At 48.8% G+C, this 19670-nt stretch overlaps 1 protein-coding gene across 1 annotated transcript; it reads left to right on the top strand.

Moving 5' to 3' along the window:
- The first annotated feature begins 3006 nt into the window (after positions 1-3006).
- PLPP5 (phospholipid phosphatase 5) lies at positions 3007-15324 on the top strand. Its single transcript, XM_056860619.1, has 7 exons — positions 3007-3103; positions 9082-9190; positions 10358-10448; positions 10843-10906; positions 11892-12016; positions 13243-13413; positions 15155-15324. Exons 1-7 carry the CDS (start codon positions 3027-3029, stop codon positions 15322-15324), a joined length of 807 nt encoding a protein of 268 aa, XP_056716597.1. The 5' UTR covers positions 3007-3026.
- The last annotated feature ends 4346 nt before the right edge of the window (positions 15325-19670 follow it).

Here is a 19670-nt window from a genome sequence, read left to right as displayed (position 1 = left end):
ATCAGTAAACACTCCACGGGGGCGGTGGGGGGAGAGAGATGGGGGGGAGGAATTGACTGCTAATTGCAAAGACTGGGAAAGGACACTTAATAGGAATAGGTAATTCAATAAGTCATTATTCATTTGAAAGTCAGGGTTGGTGCATCTACTTAAGAGGTCTTTATGGAAGGGAGGGAACACACACACATCACAACAACTGCTCTTTCCAAGAACATCAATTCTGTGCACATAAGCGATCCCATTAGCAATGCTGCTTTTTGGCGATTAAATGGACAGCATGTGGTTATATGGGCCCATTCAGCCACTGTCACAGCAGTTCATTCGTTACATCGAAGAAGAGTTGGTTTTTATATGCTGCTTTTCTCTACCTTTTAAAGGAGACTCAAACCTGCTTACCATCGTCTTCCCTTCCTCTCCCCACAATAGACACCCTGTGAGGTAGGTGGGGCTGAGAGAGTTCAGAGAGAATTGTGACTAGCCCAAGGTCACCCAGCTGGCTTCAAGTGTAGGAGTGGGGAAACCAACATGGTTCACCAGATTAGAGTCCATCGCTCATGTGGAGGAGCGGGGAATCAAACCCGATTCTCCAGATTACAGTCCAGCCCACTGCTCTTAACCACTACACCATGCTGGCTCTCTACCAACATTGATATCGAAGGCACTTTACAGAATACAAGAAGACAGACATGCCCTGAGGCACTTACAATCTAGTATTTGAGATTCATTGCACTCTGGGTACAGGCGCTTTGGTTTCAGCAGGGAACCAGCACAGCATGGTAGTTAGAGTGTCAGACTAGGATCTGGGAGAGGCAGGTTCAAACCCCCACTCTGCCATAAAAGCTTGCTGGGTGACACACGGTGAGTCATGCTCATAGCCTAACCTCAAAAGGTGGTGGGTGTGACAATAAAAAATGGAGGAGGTGAAAACAAGGTATGCCATGTCCTCCTTGAAAGAAGAGCATAATAAAAAAAATGTACTAAATAAATAAAATGGTGTGGGAGGGTATATACCAAAGGCATCACAAGTCTCCAGTTCGGGTTTCACCTCTACCCCTGAAGTCTGGTTTCCTAGCCGCGATGTACGATAGCAACAGGGTTGCCAACAGGACTGCTAAAAAAAGGTACTGCCCCTTTAATAGAGGCTTAATGTGTGGAAATGAACAGTTCAAGCTTTTGTTGGCAAAAAGTTAAAGAACCTCACCTGGTAAATAACCACCCATTAGGCCTCCATTAAAGGGACAGGCCTTTTTTTTTGTCCAGGCCACTCTAGATGATGACACTGACCTACCTGACAGGGTGGTTGAATAGTGTGGGACAAATACTTAAAAGTGCTATAGAGAGGCTCAGGATCACATGAAGCTACTTTATACTGAATCGGCGGACTTTTTTTGGGTGGAGCCTGAGGAAGGTGGAGTTTGGGGAGGGACTTGAATGCCATAGAGTCCAACAGCCAACGCAGCCCTTTTCTCCAGGTGATCTGATCTCTATCGGCTGGAGATCAGTTGTAGTAGCAGGAGATCTCCAGCTAGTACCTGGAGGTTGGACACCCTATGAACCAAGCCCTGGGTCCATCAAAGTCAGTATTGTCTACCCAGACTGGCAGTGGCTCTCCAGGCAGAGGTCTTTCCCATCACCTACTTTGCCTGGTCCATTTAACTGGAGATGCCAGGGATTGAACCTGGGACCTTCTGCATGCCAAGCAGAGGCTCTACCACTGAGCCACGGCCCCTCCCTGTAATGAACACAAGAAGCTGCCTTATACTGAATCAGACCCTTCGTCCATCAAAGTCAGTACTGTCTACTCAGACCAGCAGAGGCTCTCCAGGTTCTCAGGTAGAGGTCTTTCACGTCACCTGTTTGCTTTAACGGGAGATGCCAGGGATCTACAACCTGCTGAGGAGGCATCAGAGGATGAGGGCTCAGAGGATGAATATGAATCTCAGTTCTATCACTGGTCTCCTCTTCCTCAGGGATATAATGCTACTTTTCAGCTACCACCTTCCCCACCTCAGTCACCTACTTCAGAGGATGGGGATGAGGTGTTGCTGAGGATACCAGCTTTTGCTCAGGAGCTCTATCTGCTGCTCAAGAGGCACCTTCCTGGCACCTGGCTTTGCAGTGGAGGAACGACTAAGAAGTGAGAGGAGGAGTATCTCACTTGTGGTGGATTGGTAAGGCTTGCAGTCCACTTGTGGTGGATTGGTAAGGCTCCCATCACCTACTTGCCTAGTCCTTTAACTGGAGATGTGGGGGATTGAACCTGGGACCCTCTGCATGCCAAGCAGATGCTCTACCACTGAGCCACAGACCCTCCCTATGGCTCTCCAGGGTCTCAGGCTGAGGTCTTTCCCATCACCTACTCCCTTGAACTGGAGATGCCGGGGATCGAACCTGGGACCCTCTGCATGCCAAGCAGGTGCTCTACCACTGAGCCACAGACCTTCCCCTATGGCTCTCAGGCAGAGGTCTTTCCCATCACCTACTCCCTTGAACTGGAGGTGCCGGGGATCGAACCTGGGACCCTCTGCATGCCAAGCTGATGCTCTGCCACTGAGCCACAGACCTTGCCTATGGGACCTTCCGCATGCCAAGCTGATGCTCTGCCACTGAGCCACAGACCTTGCCTATGGCTCTCAGGCAGAGGTCTTTCCCATCACCTACTCCCTTGAACTGGAGGTGCCGGGGATCGAACCTGGGACCTTCCGCATGCCAAGCAGATGCTCAGCCCCTGAGCCACGGCCCCTCCCGCGCTGCCTTTCGCGACGCGCGCAAAGCATTGGCAACAACAAAGGCAGGCAGGGGTCGCTCCGTTGCAGTGTATAGGGGGTGAGTCAGTGGCGCGCCAGACGCCCCCTCGCCGTCTCCGCCCAGCAGCCGCGAGACACGTCAGTGATCTCCTGGGCGCATCCCGCGCCGCCAGGCCACGCCCCCATTCCCCCCTCCCCTCCCCGTCCGGAGCGGGAGTGGGCGGAGCTTGTCCGGGCAGGCGGCGGCTGGCGCGCGCGCGGCTCCTGCAGAAGCCGAGGATGCGGCGGGTCCCGCGGGCGGGGCTCGCGCTGGTGCTGGAAGTGGGGGTGCGCGCGCTGCTCTTAGGAGCGTTCTTGTGAGTGCAAGCGGGGGGAACAAACAAAAAGGGGGGGGTCGTCGTTGGCGTCTCTGACCGTGCGTGTGTGTGTTAAGTGCCGTCAAGCCGCTTCCGACTCACGGCGACCCTATGAATGAAAGTCCTCCAAAATGTCCTGTCTTTGACAGCCTTGCTCAGGTCTTGCAAATTGCAGACTGTGGCTTCCTTTATTGAGTCCGTCCATCCCTTGTTGGGTCTTCCTCTTTTCCTCCTGTGGCCGTAATGCATGTAATACACGGGGCCCCGTCTCCTGCTCGGCGTGTGCCTTCCAAGAAGGGGGGGCGCGCTTCCTTTCCTTCCCCCGGTGCCGAAGCGCCCCCGGCGTGATTGCAACGAAAGGCTTCTCCTTCGAGGGTGGGGGCTACCGTAATGCATGGAATACTGCCGGCCTTTCGTCAACCTCTCCCTACCATATGCAGTGGTGGACCTACATTTGGGGGCCCTGAAGCTTGACCTGTTATGGGGGCCCCTTCGCAACCAGCGACAACAGGGCAACGTCCAACACGGTCCGAAGGGCCTTGCTGCCCTTGCTAGAACCTCGAGGCCCAAATGGCGGAGAACAGGGTGGTGGGGTGGAGTCCTTGGAAAAAGGGCCATGTTTGTGTGTGAAGTGCCGTCAAGTCGCAGCCGACTTATGGCGACCCCTTTTTGGGGTTTTCAGGGCAAGAGACTAACAGAGGTGGTTTGCCAGTGCCTTCCTCTGCACAGCAACCCTGGAATTCCTCAGTGGTCTCCCATCCAAATACTAACCAGGGCCGACCCTGCATAGCTTCTGAGATCTGACGAGATCAGGCTAGCCTGGGCCATCCAGGTCAGGGCAAAAGGGCCATACAGGGATGAAATAAAACTATAGAACGATTAAGCCAGGAGCCAATAAAGGATTTGAGTATTCAGCTGCCAAAATGTAGGCTAGGAATAGATCCTGGCAAGCTCAGAGAGCCCATGCAGCTGAGGGTTCGGGCGCTGCAAGCCCCCAAGAAAAGTTTGAAATGCGACCAATTACAGGGAAATTTTGAGGCCATATGAAATGGGTATTAGAGCATATTCTAAGGACAATATTAAGTACTTCAACCTATTGGCTTATGATGCTGTCAAAAACTCCATCGATTTTGTTGAGAGATTCACTCATTAAAAAAAATTGCTTCCTGGGGCCCCTCTGGGATTAGGGGCCCTGAAGCTTAAGCTTCATTAGTTTCACAGTAGATCCGCCTCTGGCCATATGTGATGCGGATGCCTGCCTCTGCCTGATTGCATGTGGAGCGGACGGGGCATCTTGCTGCAACATGGCATGGCCGTGGCAGGGAGAGGGTCGGTGGCTCTGGCATTACTTCTGGCGTGCCCGGGAAACAAGGAGTCTTCGAGGCTTCCTATAGGCTTGCATTCAGTCCTCGGAACTGCGGGCCCGGTTGCGGAAGGGGAGCCGCCGTTGCCTTGCTTTGGCCCGGCTGCCTCTGGTGCAACGTGCGATCCCTGTGCGCCGCACACGCACGGCCGGACCCAGCGGAAGCGGCGTAACATCTCCTGCGGTCCATCATCAACTTATTAAAGGGGGGGGGCTAATCCCATTTGTGGAAGGGCAAGTTAATCAGGGGCTATGAGCCTAAAAAAGGATCTCGCAGAGCTTGAGAAGGTGCAGAAAAGAGCAACCAAAATGTTCTGGGGACTGGAGCAACTGTCCTATGAGGAGCCGATGAAACGCTTAGGGCTGTTTACCTTGGAAAGAAGGCGGCTGAGGGGAGATGTGATAGAGGCCTATAAAATTATGCATGGTGTGGAGAGAGTGGACAGGGAGAAGCTTTTCTCCCTCTCTCATAATGCTAGAACGTAGATCATCTGCTGAAGCTGGAGTGTGATTCAAAACTGATAAAAGGAAGTCTTTTTTCACACAACGCAGAGTTAAATTGTGGCACTCCCTGCCCCAGGATGTGGTGATGGCTGCCAACTTGGAAGGCTTTAAGGGGGGAGTAGACATATTCATGGAGGAGAGGGGTATTTATGGCTTCTAGTCAGAATGGATACTAGTCATGATGCATACCTATTCTCTCCAGGATCAGAGGAGCATGCCTATTATCTTAGGTGCTGTGGAACACAGGCAGGATAAATGCTGCTGCAGTCATCTTGTTTGTGGCTTCCTAGAGGCACCTGGTTGGTCACAGTGTGAACAGACTGCTGGACTTGATGGGCCTTGGTCTGATCCAGCATGGCTTTTCTTATGTTCTTATGGCTAATGAAACCTCCATGGTCAGAGGCAGTGTACCTCCGAATGCCGTTTTCCAGGTGGGGCAAGCTGGAGATTTGGAAGTGGGAGTTTGGGGACAGCAGGGACCTCTGCGGGATATAAGGCCATAGAGTCCACTTCCCAAAGTAGCCACTTGCTCCAGAGGAACTGGTCTATGTTGTCTGGAGATCAGTTGCAATTCTGGGAGATCTCCAGGCCCTACCTGGAGGTTGGCAACCCTGCCTCCCTGCCACAGCTGTGCACCTTTTGGGGCATTGTTTGCCAGTGTAAGGAACAGGACCAGATGCCCTGATCTGACATGGTGGATCATTTTATGATTTAGGAGTCCCCCTCCTGCTCAGCCACATCTGTTTCTTCCCCACCTCCTGCTCTTGTTTTCTTTACTCTTCAGCCGAATGAAATGTTTCAATGGTCTCAAAAGCTTCTTTGTGAGTTTTGAGTTGATCCTAATAAGGATGTTTATGCTACATTTGCTGTTTGGGTTTATGCACTAGGATGGAGCAAATGCAGGTTTGCCATGTAAGTTGATGGGGGGGGGGATCCCAAACCAAGAGGAGTAAAGTACCTTTTTATTAGGACCAACCAACATGTCACCAAACAGGGAGTGCAAGTTTTTTAGTTCCCCTCATCAGGAAAGATGTAGGGGGGATGGGAATGGGGTGTGTGTGTGTAGAGTGGTGGATTAGTATCCTGGAGACCCGAGTTCGAATCCCCACTCTGCCATGGAAGCTTGCTGGGTGATCTTGGGCCAGTCACGCACTCTGCCTAACCTACCTCGCAGGCTTGTTGTGAGGATAAAACGGAGAACGGAACAATGTGTAAGCTGCTTTGTGTCCCTGTCGGGGAGAAAGATGATATAAATGAAGTCAAAAGATGTTTCAGGGCATGTTCGTAGCTTTCTTAAAACCGAGACCAGAAAATGTTGTATACTTAAGCTGCAGTCGTAAGAACCCTTTCCTAAGAGCAAGCTTTGCCTGAATAAAATGGGATTTACTTCCAAGTTGACCTACCTAAGAGCCCCGTGGTGCAGAGTGTTAAGCTGCAGTACTGCATTCCAAACTCTGCTCACGACCTGAGTTCGATCTCAACGGGAGTCCGTTTCAGGTAGCCGGCTCAAGGTTGACTCAGCCTTCCATCCTTCCGAGGTCAGTAAAATGAGTACCCAGCTTGCTGGGGGTAAAGGGAAGATGACTGGGGAAGGCACTGGCAAACCAACCTGCAAACAAAGTCTGCCTAGTAAACGTCAGGATGTGATGTCACCCTATGGGTCAGGGATGACCCGGTGCTTGCACAGGGACCTTTACCTTTAGGCCTACCCAAGCTTGCTCCCTGAATGAGATTGTGATATATACACGGAGTACTGTAAAGCTTTATCTGGCACATCTGAACCTGCTGAGCAGACAGATCTATCCCATTGCCTTCAACCCAAGTTCCCTAAACTGGAGAGGTGAAGGATTGAACCCAGGGCCTTCTGCATGTACAGATTTCACAGGGCCGCTACAGTGCATATAACCTGGGATCGTGCTACCTCTCGGACTCTCATGGTAGGATTATTATTTTATTGCCATTAAGTCACAGCTGACTTATGGCAACCTCTGGTGGGGTTTTCAAGGCAAGAGACGTTCAGAGGTGGTTTGCCATTGCCTGCCTCTGCATCACGACCCTGGTACTCCTTGGAGGTCACCCATCTAAATACTAACTGGGTCACTGGGGGTGTGGGGGGGAGGTAGTTGTGAATTTCCTGCATTGTGCAGGGGGTTGGACTAGATGACCCTGGTTGTGCCTTTCAACTCTATGATTCTAACCAGGACTGACCCTGCTTACCTTCTGAGACCTGAGGAGATCAGGCTAGCCTGGACTATCCAGGTCAGGGCCATGGCAGGATAGTGGCGATTATTCACGGATAGGCCTTTGTCTCTAATATTTCATGGGATGTATGCGATAGAACAGCCTCTAGTGGGCAGTACCATAATGTTACTTTTTTATGCATCTTTGCGATACTGAAAGCATCCGATGAATGAACCTTCCCTGTGGCGCATTATTTAAAATATTTATAGACCTTTATTCTGCTGCAATTGCTGACAACGTCAAAATATAACACAAAAATAGAATGCTGTTGCTGAAAATGTAAAAAATATAACAGATTACAAAACAACAACCAAACAGCACCAGTAAAACAAAACAGCAGCTAGACCCAAGTTAATAATCTAACCAGCTATAATAAAGCAGAAGTATAAGGAGGGTGATAGATGCTCCGGTCTTCCTGCAATGACGGCAATGTGTGAATTTGGGGTGGAGATGTCAGCCGGAGCCTTTCCAATTGAACAGGCTGAAAGGGGACTCTGGTGTGATGCGGTCTTGTGCATCCAGTTCCAAAAGAGGCCGGAACTTGGACTTCTCAGGTCTCCCAAGGTATTAGTTTGCAAACTTAGCATGTGATACTACAACATAAGATGGGACCCAACTAGCCAAGCTACTGTTTGCCTTTCTAACACAAACAAACATGAATAGGCTGGATATGCACTCCAGACAGCAGAAGGGGCAGCGTGCAGCCTCCAAGGGCCACAGCGGAACTGGAAGGTTTGCAAAATGCTGGGGTGGGAGGTGGTGAAAGAAGAAGAGTTGGTTTTTATATGCCGACCTTCTCTGCCACAAGGGAGAATCAAACCGGCTTACAATCACCTTCCCCTCCCCACAACAGACACCCTGTGAGGTAGGTGGGGCTGAGAGAGCTGTGACTAGCCCAAGGCCACCCAGCTGGCTTCATGTGTAGGAGTGGGAAACAAATCCAGTTCACCAGATTAGCCTCAGCCGCTCATGTGGAGGAGTGGGGAATCAAACCCGGTTCTCCAGATCAGACTCCACCGCTCCAAACCACCGCTCTTAACCACTACACCACGCTGGCTAAAGCTAAGTAGACATGGGTCGGATCAGTGCCTGGATCGGAGACCTCTGAATGCGTGAGAAAGAGAAGTAATATTGTTGCTCTCTGCAACACTGATTTTAAGAGCAGAAGAGGCGGTCCATCCGGTGCAGCATCCCATTTCCCCAGTGTGGTGAACCATTTTATTTAATTTACTTAAATTAGAGAAAGGCTTCAGACTTTGCTACATGCCTTCGGCCATTAGTTCCCAATGTGTTTGGTATGGTGATCCACATGTCCAGATTTACTTGGTATGGTGACACACTGATGTATTGTCATGTTTATTTTGGACCTTAGGATTTCAGCAGCTATCAGCATTGTGCATTTTAACTTTGCCTGTTTTATAACCATAGAATCATGGAGTTGGAAGGGACCATCAGGGTCATCTAGTCCAACCCCCTGCGCAATGCAGGAAATTACAACTACCTCCTCCCCCCCACACCTCCAGTGACCCCTACTCCATGCCCAGAAGATGGCCAAGATGCCCTCCCTCTCATCATCTGCTTAAGGTCATAGAATCAGCATTGCTGACAGATGGCCATCTAACCTCCCGGAAAGGAGAGCTTACCACAATTACTTGAGTCATCCAAGCAAAAATGTACCTAAACCAATCAAACTGTAAAAGCCTACAAGCCACTTTCCCATGCTTTTGGGCCCACTTCTGGGTCAGAACTGATAGGTTGGGGAAATGGCTCCAGCGCTTGAAGTCTTTCGTATGGACCGGAAGTCTCAGCTCTGGCCTGCTGCTTTCTCTACTCCACACGCCTCTTGGTCACCAGATTGTCTTTTCTGTAGGATCACTGAAATTCTGCCTCCGTTCCAGAGGGTCATACAGCCTGAAGAGATGTGGCTTTATAAAAACCCTTATGTGGAGTCTGACCACGTCCCTGCCAAGCCAATGTTTGTAAGTGGGTCTTCATTCCAACCATTTTGCGCAGCATCGGCTGTGCCTGAAGTATATGTTTGTTTCTAGTGGGCGCTGCTTCTAATCTGTATCCTGTGTGGGCTATATGATGTGGCATGCGTTCATAAGATAATGTCTGCAGCGTTGCCGATGAAAAGATCGGAAGGGGGTTGGTAGCGCTGTATCTTGATAAAGAAGGGCAGATTGTTTGTGGTCCGCATTCTTTGTTTCTCGGATCAAGACCAGTCAGTGTTAGGGCACGGAGTGGGTGCTTTTTGATTGTGGTAAATGCATTAGACAACCAGTATTGGCTGGTAATCTTTAAAAAGAAAACATGTTCTAGTACTGAGCTCTGTTTTCTTACAAGAAGACCCTCTCCAGATGGAGTTTAAATGGAGGAACTTCTCCCTTTTTTTTGTAAGAGCTGGACTAAATATCCTACAAGGTCTTCTCCATGATAAAAGGAGGGGAAGCTGAAATACCTGAGAGTACTGAATACTGTATGTAAACTCGCTGGCCTCTGTGTGGATACTCAACCATATAGGGTAGGGGTTTTTGCACACCCAGGAGATCCTCTGCAGGTATGCAAAAAAGGATTATCAGGGGAGGGAGCTTAAAAACCAGCCTGATGAGGATGGACTATGCCCTAGAAAAGACAGAATGTTGAAAGCCACTGAGTGTCAATTGGGAGCAGGCCTGGAGAAAAAGGGGTACAAAATAGCAATTATGTCGTGCTTTCGGTCTACATTACATACATTTATTTGATACAATCCTTATAACGGCCCTGTAAGGTAGGCTGGGATTGTTATTTTCATATGGGGGGCGTTGAGCCTGAGGCTTGCCTAAAGCCATTTAGGGAGCTTATGGTGAAATTTGAACTTGGGACCTGGGGATCATATCCTGTTCCTCAGTCACTGTGCTACAAGCAACAAGTTTTGTTTATTTTTAGAAAAGCAGGCTATAAAGCAAACAGCCCCCCTGTCATAAAACACTCTGGAACAAGGCAGTTAACAGGACTCTTTCAATGTTAAAATGAAGGCACAGCATTAGAAAATGATTGCCAGGATGCCTGGGGAAATATCGCAGTTTTTGCCCTGTGTAGCTTCTGTTTGCTTTGCTTTTCTCACAGGGTCGCTGACTAATTCTGTCTCTTTTAACCTATTCCAGTTCATTTCCTTTTTGTCTCCCTTGGTCTTGATTCTTCTGGCCAAATTCTTCATGAATTCTGACCAAGATGATACGCGGGAAGCATGTCTAGGTAAGCATGATTGGTGGTGATAGCAGATGCGAGGGAGCGTTGAGCTGGGCAGGGTCAAAACTGCGATAAGTGTGGCTTTTCCACATGCCTTATTACACGACCATCTCTCAGACAAAGCTGTCCTTTCCTGATGACATCGTCCAAGACTGCTGCTGGACAGGAAAACAAGTGCTGTGTAATAGCTAGAAGGTCAGACTAGGATCTGGGAGACCCAGGTTCGAATCCCCACTCTGCCATGGAAGCTCTCTGGGTGGACCTTGGGCAAATCTTGACCCCAGCAGAGACAAGTTCCTTCCCCCTCTCATCTTGCTGAATCATAGCCTATGCTCAGTTTTACAGGGATCAGAACTGAACTGATAACTGCTGTTGATGTCACATCCTCTTCTTTTTCCAGGGGCCAGCTTGGCTCTTATGCTGAATGGCGTCTTCACCAATGCTGTGAAGCTGGTCGTAGGCAGGTGAGAGCTCCCCTGGAATGTCGCAGTGCCGCTACTTCTCCTGGGCCCTTCCCATCCACATTTTGATGGCCCAGTGCCAAGAGGTTGGTGACGGGCCAGATCTTTGGGAAAGCCTGCTGGCTTTCCTTGACCCCTGATTTTGATCCGGTTTCAAGCTAACGGATCTACCCTGCCACAGCATGTGACACTGTGGTGGGCATGCCAAAGGTGCCAAGTTCAGTCTCCAGCATCAACCCTCAAGGTTCTTGGGCAGCAAGCCTGGCCGAGGCCTCTACCCCAACCCCTGCACAACGCCATGCAGTCAGGGCATTCCGCTGCGCCTTTCTGTTCTTCCCACTCTCAGCCTCTTCTGAAAAACCAGCACCCGGGGCATTCTGTCAAGGTGCCCCTTTTTGCAGAGTGATCATGGAGGTCAGACTAATTAAGACATTGGAAGATTCATAACCGGATCCTCCCACCGTTTTTAGAATGCTAAAATCAGCCACATGGAGGATCGGGGATATGCAAGGCGAGGGGGAGTTCAGTACTTCCCCCTATATGGTTATGCCAATTGAAACTACTCATCCCCCCGCCCCACACACACACATATTCACATGCATTGTCCCCAAAGGGGGGAGGAATAGATGGGAAGACCATCTTGTTTCCTGTAAGAGCTAATTACAGCACAGTGATTATAGTTTTGATTGGGGGGCACCCTACATGGTCCCAATCTGAATTGTACTACTGTGTAGCTTATATTAGTGGTTTAACAGTGCCGGGAGGATCCAGTCTCGGCCCTGGCAGCATCTGGCTGAATTAAGAGGTCTAATTTGACATTCAGTCCTGCAAGGGCTGAGACTTGCATGTTCTTAAGAGACCCCTGGACTTGGTTGTAGCAAGGACAGTGGCTTTCTTGGAGCCTGAAAGAAGCATCATACGGTGGCTGATTCCTCTTTTAGGCTCTTGATAGCACCGCAGATCCTTTTGCTTCCTTTCCTCACTGCAGGCCTCGGCCCGATTTCTTCTTTCGCTGCTTTCCCGACGGACGGGCAACCGCTCAGCTGTTGTGCACAGGTGACTCACAAGTAGTGACGGAAGGGCGCAAGAGCTTCCCCAGTGGGCATTCTTCGTGTAAGTTTGCCTGTCGTCTTGGATGTGTTGCAGGCAGGAACAGGAAGCGCCAATCAGATTTGATAACGATCAGCTTGTTCCTAGATCTGGAGTGTGTTTCTTGGTTCTGTCTAAATCGCTTTAACTGTGCCATCTGCAGCAGATGGAATCGGAGGCTCCTGTTCAGTTCGTCCTCGATAGCCAGGACCATTAAATCGTTCAGATGGCATGTGCTAAAAAGCTATCAGTGGAACTGAACCATCAGTCCGCCAGCTCTTGATTGACAAGCTTATGCGCTCCAGACAACAGGGCGAAGGCAGTCTCATTGGGAAAGACATGTCTGTAGAGCAGATAGCTTTAGGTGGTTTTCCCAGGTGAACCAAGCCATACACTGTGGGGAAAAGCCAACCAGAAGGCCTCTCTGCATGACCCAGTGTGCAACATCAGCTCAGGCTTTTCCTGTGCCCATCAATAAACCAGTTATGTGGGCACTTGGATCCTATGAACCAGTTCTGTGGGCACTGTTTGCACAGGGATCTCTGAAAACCTTGTGTGAAAAATCTTGTGCAAATGGAAGACCCAGCACAAGAGGAAGCACACACCACAGCAGGGACAGTCCAGCGTACGTGGAATTTGTTCATAGGAGCCAAACCTAAACATTCTAAGGAGTGTCTCCTAAACTTTGGTTTTAGCTCTGAAGCAAAGTAGAAAGAAATTCTCCTGCAGGTGCACCCCTAAAATATTGTGAAAATTGGGATATTAAAGGTTTGATACCTTTTGCGGTGATCTCGGGGTTGGGGGGGAGATTCACATGTTGCTGGTGCAAAGTGATTTCTGTTTCTTCAAAGTTCCTAATAACACTCGAATAACAGAATCATGCGGGACGTTAACCTCCCTTGAGAGCCAGTGTGGTGTAAAGGTTTGAGGGTCAGACTAATGTCTTGGATGCGGTTGTGGGAACCTCCCACACGATCTGTCTGCTCCAGAGGAGTCTGTTGTTCAAATGATGCGGGGTTAGCTCTGAGAATGCAGCGATTGCCCAGCTCCTGTCAAATAGGAAGCCGCCCCGAGAAAACACTTCCAGTATTGCCACTATCTCCATAACCCAAGGCCCGCCTGCTGTAGAAACTGCGCAGCTGGGGAGCACCCCTTCCCAAAGCTTAAAGGCTCCTGTTACTAAAGGGGAGGGGGCTGAAGAAGGCTGGGCATCATTGGGGTCTCACACTGATCCGCCACCTTTCTTGCAGTTGCTTTTGCTGGTCTTGCCTTTGGCTCCTTCTACGTGGCGGGGAAGCTCCACTGCTTTGCGCCCGGTGGGCGTGGGCAGTCCTGGCGCCTTTGTGCCTTCTTAGCACCGCTCTTTGTGGCGATGCTCATCGCTTTGTCCCGTACCTGTGATTACAAGCATCACTGGCAAGGTAAGCCTTTAGGCACTTTTGAGGATACTGATGGAACTAGAGTGACAGTGGGTTGCATTCGCTAAGTACAGTAGTCCTGCCTCTAAGTCAGGGAAGGTGAATTGTATTATGCTGGGTGGTAGGGGGAATTAAGCTCCCTCGCAAGGGTTCTTGGGACCAGATGGTCTCTGGTTGCGTTTTTGGAGAAATGGGAAATGTTTCCCTGAGTTCACACAATGGCTCTGAGCAGATGAATGAGCAACCCGAATGCTCTTCTGACCACACTGAAGCTGGTCAGCAATTGATCCTGGCTTCCTCTTTAGCCTTGATATCGGCTTCTCCTCTTCTAGGCATGCTTAGAACTCTCCGTACAGTTATGGTGATGGGGGCCAGATAAACTCCTGTTGCATGTGCAGCACTGTTTGTGGGTTGCTGTAGCACGCAGACGAAAACAGTTTGCTAAAGTCAGGCAGGAGTTTGTGTTGGGCAGAGAGAGGTTTCTGCTTTTCTAATGCAGTGATTATTCGGTAAGAGTTGTAGAACTTAGGCCTTAACCTGGATAGCCCCAGCCTAACCCGATCTCAGAAGCTAAGCAGGGTTGGTCCTGGTTAGTATTTGGAGGGAAGACCTCCAAGGAATACCAGGGTTGTGACACAGAGGCAGGGTTGTTACATCTCTTGCCTTGAAAATCCCACCAGGGGTTGCCATTAGACAGATGTGACTTGACGGCACAAAAAAAACTTATGTTGGATCCAGACTGAATTGGCAATTTCCACTGATTCGTTCTTCCCTCTGCAGACCCCCCTGAGGGTCCCGCCCCCCAGGAACAGCCTTTCATGGAAATCAATGGGATACAAAGAGAAGCAGGAAAGTTTCATTCTGCTGGCGAAAAAATTAGTTTGGCTCCAACCCATTAAGCGCTGTTTGTTGATTATGGGAGTATAGGGTGGCAGGAGGGCTGGGTCGCTCTTTTAATATGGATGCCAGTGCCAAGATGTGTGAAACTCCAGGCACAAAGGAGGGGGAAGATCTCCAAGTGCCCAGGGGTGCTCAAAGAGGGGAAAGGTGCTCTCAGAACCATGTCTGTAAATCTGCCTGCAAACAGGTGGCAGGGAAAGGTCTCGTCACAGAGAAGGAACAGCTAGCCTTATATGACCTCTGGCAGAGTAAAAGCCAAAGGAAGGGCTGCAACAGACTGCACTCCTTCCAAAGAAACCACAGTGGTGCAACCTGGCACTCTCCTGATGCAATGCAAACACTAACACAATGATAAGTTCTGACTGTTGTGCAACTTGCATATTTACTGGGGGGAAAACACCCAGCATGCAAAGGCTGATGTCCCAGTGCATTGCACGTCTGATTTAAAGCTGACTTATCTGCACTGTTGCAGCCAATGATAACTGCGGTCGGGCGTGAGTTTTGCAAGTCAAAGATCCCAGGTTCAGTCCCCAGCATCAGCTACAAAAGAATATCTGATAGCATGGCCGGCAAACTCTTCTTCCTGGTATCGCGAAGAGCTGCTGTATTGAGCTTGATGGGCCACTGATCTTAGTTGATAAGTGTCTTATATTGGACAGGACATTCTCTTCCTTTTTAATTGGATTTGCTGATGAAGGAAGTAGGCTCAAAACCAGAATGGCCCAAGCAGATGCACAGCTCATGAGATGGAGTGTATGTCTGGTTTTTAATTAGATGTGCTGTTGCTAGGCAGCGCTCATTGAAATGACCTTTGCATTCTCAATTTTTTCTGTTCCCCTCCAAGATGTCGTGGTTGGCTCAGCCATGGGTTCAGTGTTTGCGTACCTGTGCTACAGACAGCACTATCCTCCTCTGACGGACCCCGACTGCCATCAGCCCCTGCAACACAAGTCCAGACTCTCTGCTCCCGAGAGGCAAAAGCTAACCCTCTCTGGTTTCAACCTTGATGTATAAAAGATGCCCTGGTGGGGAAAGGGGGGCACAACCCTCCACCGGACCCTATGCGGGGGGGGGGGAGAATGATCTCACTTTAAAGGATCAGCAGCCTCACTGAGCATGTGGGCATGCACCTCTTCCCTTTTTCGTGAGTCTGCTGGCAGAGAAGGGAGTATTGTAGTTGGTGTGCACTGCAATGGAGGCGAGCCATCCTCTCATCCCTGGCAGCGGCCCCTTGCAAAGGATCAGCCCTGGTCCACTCTAAGGCCTGCTGCAAGAAGTGCTTACCGTACAATTTTGGAGCGGCAGTGGGATCTAGGAACAATCCAGTCCAACCCCTTGCTGCAAGGCAGGCAATAGCTGTAGAGCAGCTCTGGTTAACTCAAGCAAACCTGGGTGCATGCTAGATCACCATGCATTGTGTCATGCACGTGGCATGGCTTTAGCATGTAAGGCAGATTACCTTTGTTTTCTGTCAACTCAGTTGGCCCTTGCCTTTTTCATGCTCCCTAACTCTTTGTAACTCACAGAGGTCATGTAGGATTTAGGTCTGGCTTTCAGGCGTCTGTATTCCCTTGGCAGCCTCCAGAAGAAGGTTCTGCACTGAGTGACCAGGTTATTCGTTGCATGTTGCACCAGCCGCCTGTGCATATCTTGATGTCAGAGTTGGGATCTTGACCATTTTAGCTTCTGTTTTGGAAGATGGTACTGTAGTCTTTTTGAAGTAGAGCTTGGAGTCAGTAGCTGTTGATGGTGGAGAAGCGAGGGTGCCTAAGTCTTTCCATGGCCTGGAGACGGTGTGTTCCTAGTTTTGGGGTGTGACTGACCGTTCCCAGCCCTCACTGCATATCATCGTTAACTCCTTTCCCTCTTTCTATTTAATCCCTGATATGTACCCTGAAAGAATCCATGCGCTGAAAATTTGTGTCTTGGTACACACAATCTGGTCCATTCCTTTTGAATGTAGATCTTGCATCTTTTTGGCATAGAGAAAATCTAGCTCCAGTTCTTCCAGGACAGAAGACATGACTATTGAATCGTGTACAGGCTGGTACATTGACCTTTATAGCAACAAAACAAGGCAGCAGGTTTATATTTCCTTGAGCCCTTTGGGGATAAGCAGGCTATATGTACTTTAAAATATATTTTTTATCATTCTGATCCTGAAAAATTGCCAGGGATAGAATTTGAGGGCCAAAACCTCACAAGATGCAGGGGGTCCCTGACAGGAATCCCAAATATGTATTTGTAGTTGAAAAATTGGGCCACCTGGGAGCGGGGGGGCAGTATGGATCAGGGTCATAATGGTGGTTTTCTGGATTCCTCCACCCCCCCCCAAAAAAAAAAACACCCTGGAAATGTCCTTCCCTGCTTTTAAGCCGTAGGAGGTAAATAAAATAGTCACAATAAGATACCTGTCCTTTTCTCATCCTAGGGCATAACCTAAATCGTGCATGTGCAGCCCTGCAGCAAGGCAAAAATCCCACCCTGGCTCAGAGAAACAGCATGGGGGGAGGCTGAAGCCCCTTCAGTCCCATATCGTGGTCCCAATTCAAACTGGGTCCTGTGCCATTTGGCTGCTGTCTGGCTATGAGGAATTCAAATTGTTTTGTGTCAGGATGTTGTCTCTGGGTGGCTTGTGAATATGGCCTAAATGAGAATACCCAGAAATGTCATGCAGTTTAATGCAGTGCGTGTGAATTAACACAAACAACTCTGTTATCAGCGCTAGCCGGTTTTGCTGTACAGACACACATCTGGTTCTCCTGATGTGCTTCTATTAGTGACCGTATGAAAGGGGAAGAGAGCATTTTATTCAGAGAAGTAGCATGCAGGATGAAGCCTAGCATGATATTATTTCACAGAGTTGGTCATGGAAGGCTGAAAGCTGGAACTATATTACCTTAAGAGAACAAACAAAATTACTGTGTGGTTCCAGCTGAGGTGCCCCAGACAACCCTGGGACACCCAAAGCTGGCCAAGAGGATGGCAGTTATCTCCTCTTCTCTCCCCACTGTAGAAATCATAGGTATGCTGCCTCTGGCTAGGGATGTTCCATTCTGCTTTTGCAGGCTGTAGCTGTCATCTCAAATGTTAGAACACTTGGAAACTTGCTCGTTTGCACCTCCTGTTAAAATAAGGCTGACCTAAACATTTGCAGAGGGAAGAAGTGTAGCTGGCGATGTAAGAATTACAATATTCAGTTTGCCTTTTAAATATTTTGTATGTTTTTAGAGACCAAATCAGATCACTCAAGTCTCATGGTGGTTGGTATTTTTAAAGTGTCCAATAAAAAATGCCAGTAATTTAAAGAACTGGAGTCGAGTCACTGGTGTGATCCTTGAATCAGCGTTTAGCAAAAATTATATTGGCCTGTGCTGAACAGGTGTAAGGTCTTGCTCAGGGCTACTGAATTTCAGATCTGTGCCGATTCAAGGCAGCAACAGATACTGCCTCCATGAATAGTGACTTTATATTGTTACGGAAGACAACGTCTGCTTATTTAGGAGCAAAACCTATTGACTTCTCAGTGATACACGCATGAGACTGGGCTATTCTTAATCTACAACTAACCAGTTGCAGCATGAAGGATGCTGCTTGCACTGTGTTCACCCAAATTTGTACACTTTTCAAGCTAGTTTGATTTCTGGAACAACTGCTGTGTAAGCATGAAGCAAGCATGCCCTGTGTAAGTTTCACTGCAAGCTTGGCTACTCTTTGGCCTCCAGGGTTACCTTTCATCAGATGTTACAACATTTAATGTTCTTGTGACTGCCCAAAGTTCTGAAGTTGACTATTACTCAACGCAGCACTGCCCTTGCATGACAGCAAGACCTTGCTGGCACCAATCTGTGCCCTATTAGTTCTGTAATGTAAACACAGCTCAGCAGAACCACTCCGAAAGCCGTTTCATGCTATCTATCATAATTATGATTGTTGTGGTTACACCAGTATTACGTCGGTGGCAGCAAACACAAAGTGCAAAGAAGAAATATGGATCCTTGGGTGGAGGCGCCCACACACACAAACAGAAAGATGGTTAACTTATCTGTAATTAACACCTCACTGTTTCTTGCAACAACTGAATGGGGTTGACACAGCAAACAACTTGCCTGTAGCCGTTCCAAAAGGAAGCTGGTTTCTGTGATTTGAAACAGCAACACGTTTAGGTACTTTGAAAAACACAAAATGGGCAGTGTGGAGTACTGGTAGTAGTTTAAGAAGAAGAGTTGGTTTTTACATGCCGACTTTCTCTACCACTTAAGGGAGAATCAAACCAGCTTACAAACACCTTCCCTTCCCCACAACAGACACCCTGTGAGGTGGGTGGGGCTGAGAGAGTGTGACTAGCCCGAGGCCACCTAGCTGACTTCACGTGTAGGAGTGGGGAAACCAACCTGGTTCACCAAATTAGCCTCCGCCACTCATGTGGAGGAGTGGGGAATCAAACTCGGTTCTCCAGATCAGAGTCCACCACTCTTAATCACTACACCACGCTGGCTAGCTTCAGAGCCGTGTCTCATCCGTTACAGTAAACAATGGAGGGCAGATCACGTGTGTCTGGCTGTGACTTGAGAATTACTAAAAATATATTTCTGCCATAATGTATACAGCCAACTGCTGGGAAGCAAGATCTTTGGTCACTGGGCTTCTGTTTTAGCTTAGCTCAGCAGTCAACTATAAAACACTTGAAGATGCTCTCAGGTTGTTCTAAAAGCATCCTTGACTGCTTTTCTTCAGTCTCTACTTCCTCTTTGTGTATTGGGGGGGGGGGAGAAATCCTTGCACTGTTAATACACTTTAGCATTCTCCTTGCAGAAGACAAGAAATACGCCAAAGCCGTGTATTTACTGAAAAAGAGGTTAAATAACTTTTTAAATAGACACATTTTACAAAGTGCATAAATTTCAACAGCTGTTTCTGTAACTTGACTGGCCAAGGCTGGATTCTTTCCTATATCCAACCCCGCCCCTTTGCCAAAGTTGTAACCCAGAACTTGGCTACACCAAATGGTGTTGCTCAGTCGCAATTGAAGCACTAGTGGACAAGGTAGTGAGTGAGGCAATGACAATAGTGCAAACATGTAGGGAGAATAATCCCTAGGGAAAGGATGTTTTGATACAGAGTACACAAAGAATATATAGAATAATCATCCCCTTCTCCCACCCCCCCAAGTCCATGAAGGAACACAGTGCTGGCTACTGCTCTTGTTAAGGTTTTCTGAAATGTGAACAAATGCCTGGGAAACCAGGAACACTTCTTGTTAGCCACACAGTTGTGGCCATGATGTAGTTCAAGTGTGCATGAAGGAGTTGTGCAAGCATAGTGCAGTCCCCGGTTTTATTCCCTAATCCACAGCTACC

Source organism: Euleptes europaea, chromosome 14 (assembly GCF_029931775.1).
Source record: "Euleptes europaea isolate rEulEur1 chromosome 14, rEulEur1.hap1, whole genome shotgun sequence".
Lineage (NCBI taxonomy): Eukaryota > Metazoa > Chordata > Lepidosauria > Squamata > Sphaerodactylidae > Euleptes > Euleptes europaea.
Note: the sequence above shows the minus strand (reverse complement) of the source record. Positions and strands in the feature narration are given on the sequence as shown.

Coding starts and splice junctions, on each gene's coding strand:
- PLPP5 (XM_056860619.1), top strand. CDS start 3,027: ATGCGGCGGGTCCCGCGGGCGGGGCTCGCGCTGGTGCTGGAAGTGGGG. Junction 10,907..11,891: donor GTGAAGCTGGTCGTAGGCAG/GTGAGAGCTCCC, acceptor TCCTCACTGCAG/GCCTCGGCCCGATTTCTTCT. Junction 13,414..15,154: donor TTACAAGCATCACTGGCAAG/GTAAGCCTTTAG, acceptor TTCCCCTCCAAG/ATGTCGTGGTTGGCTCAGCC.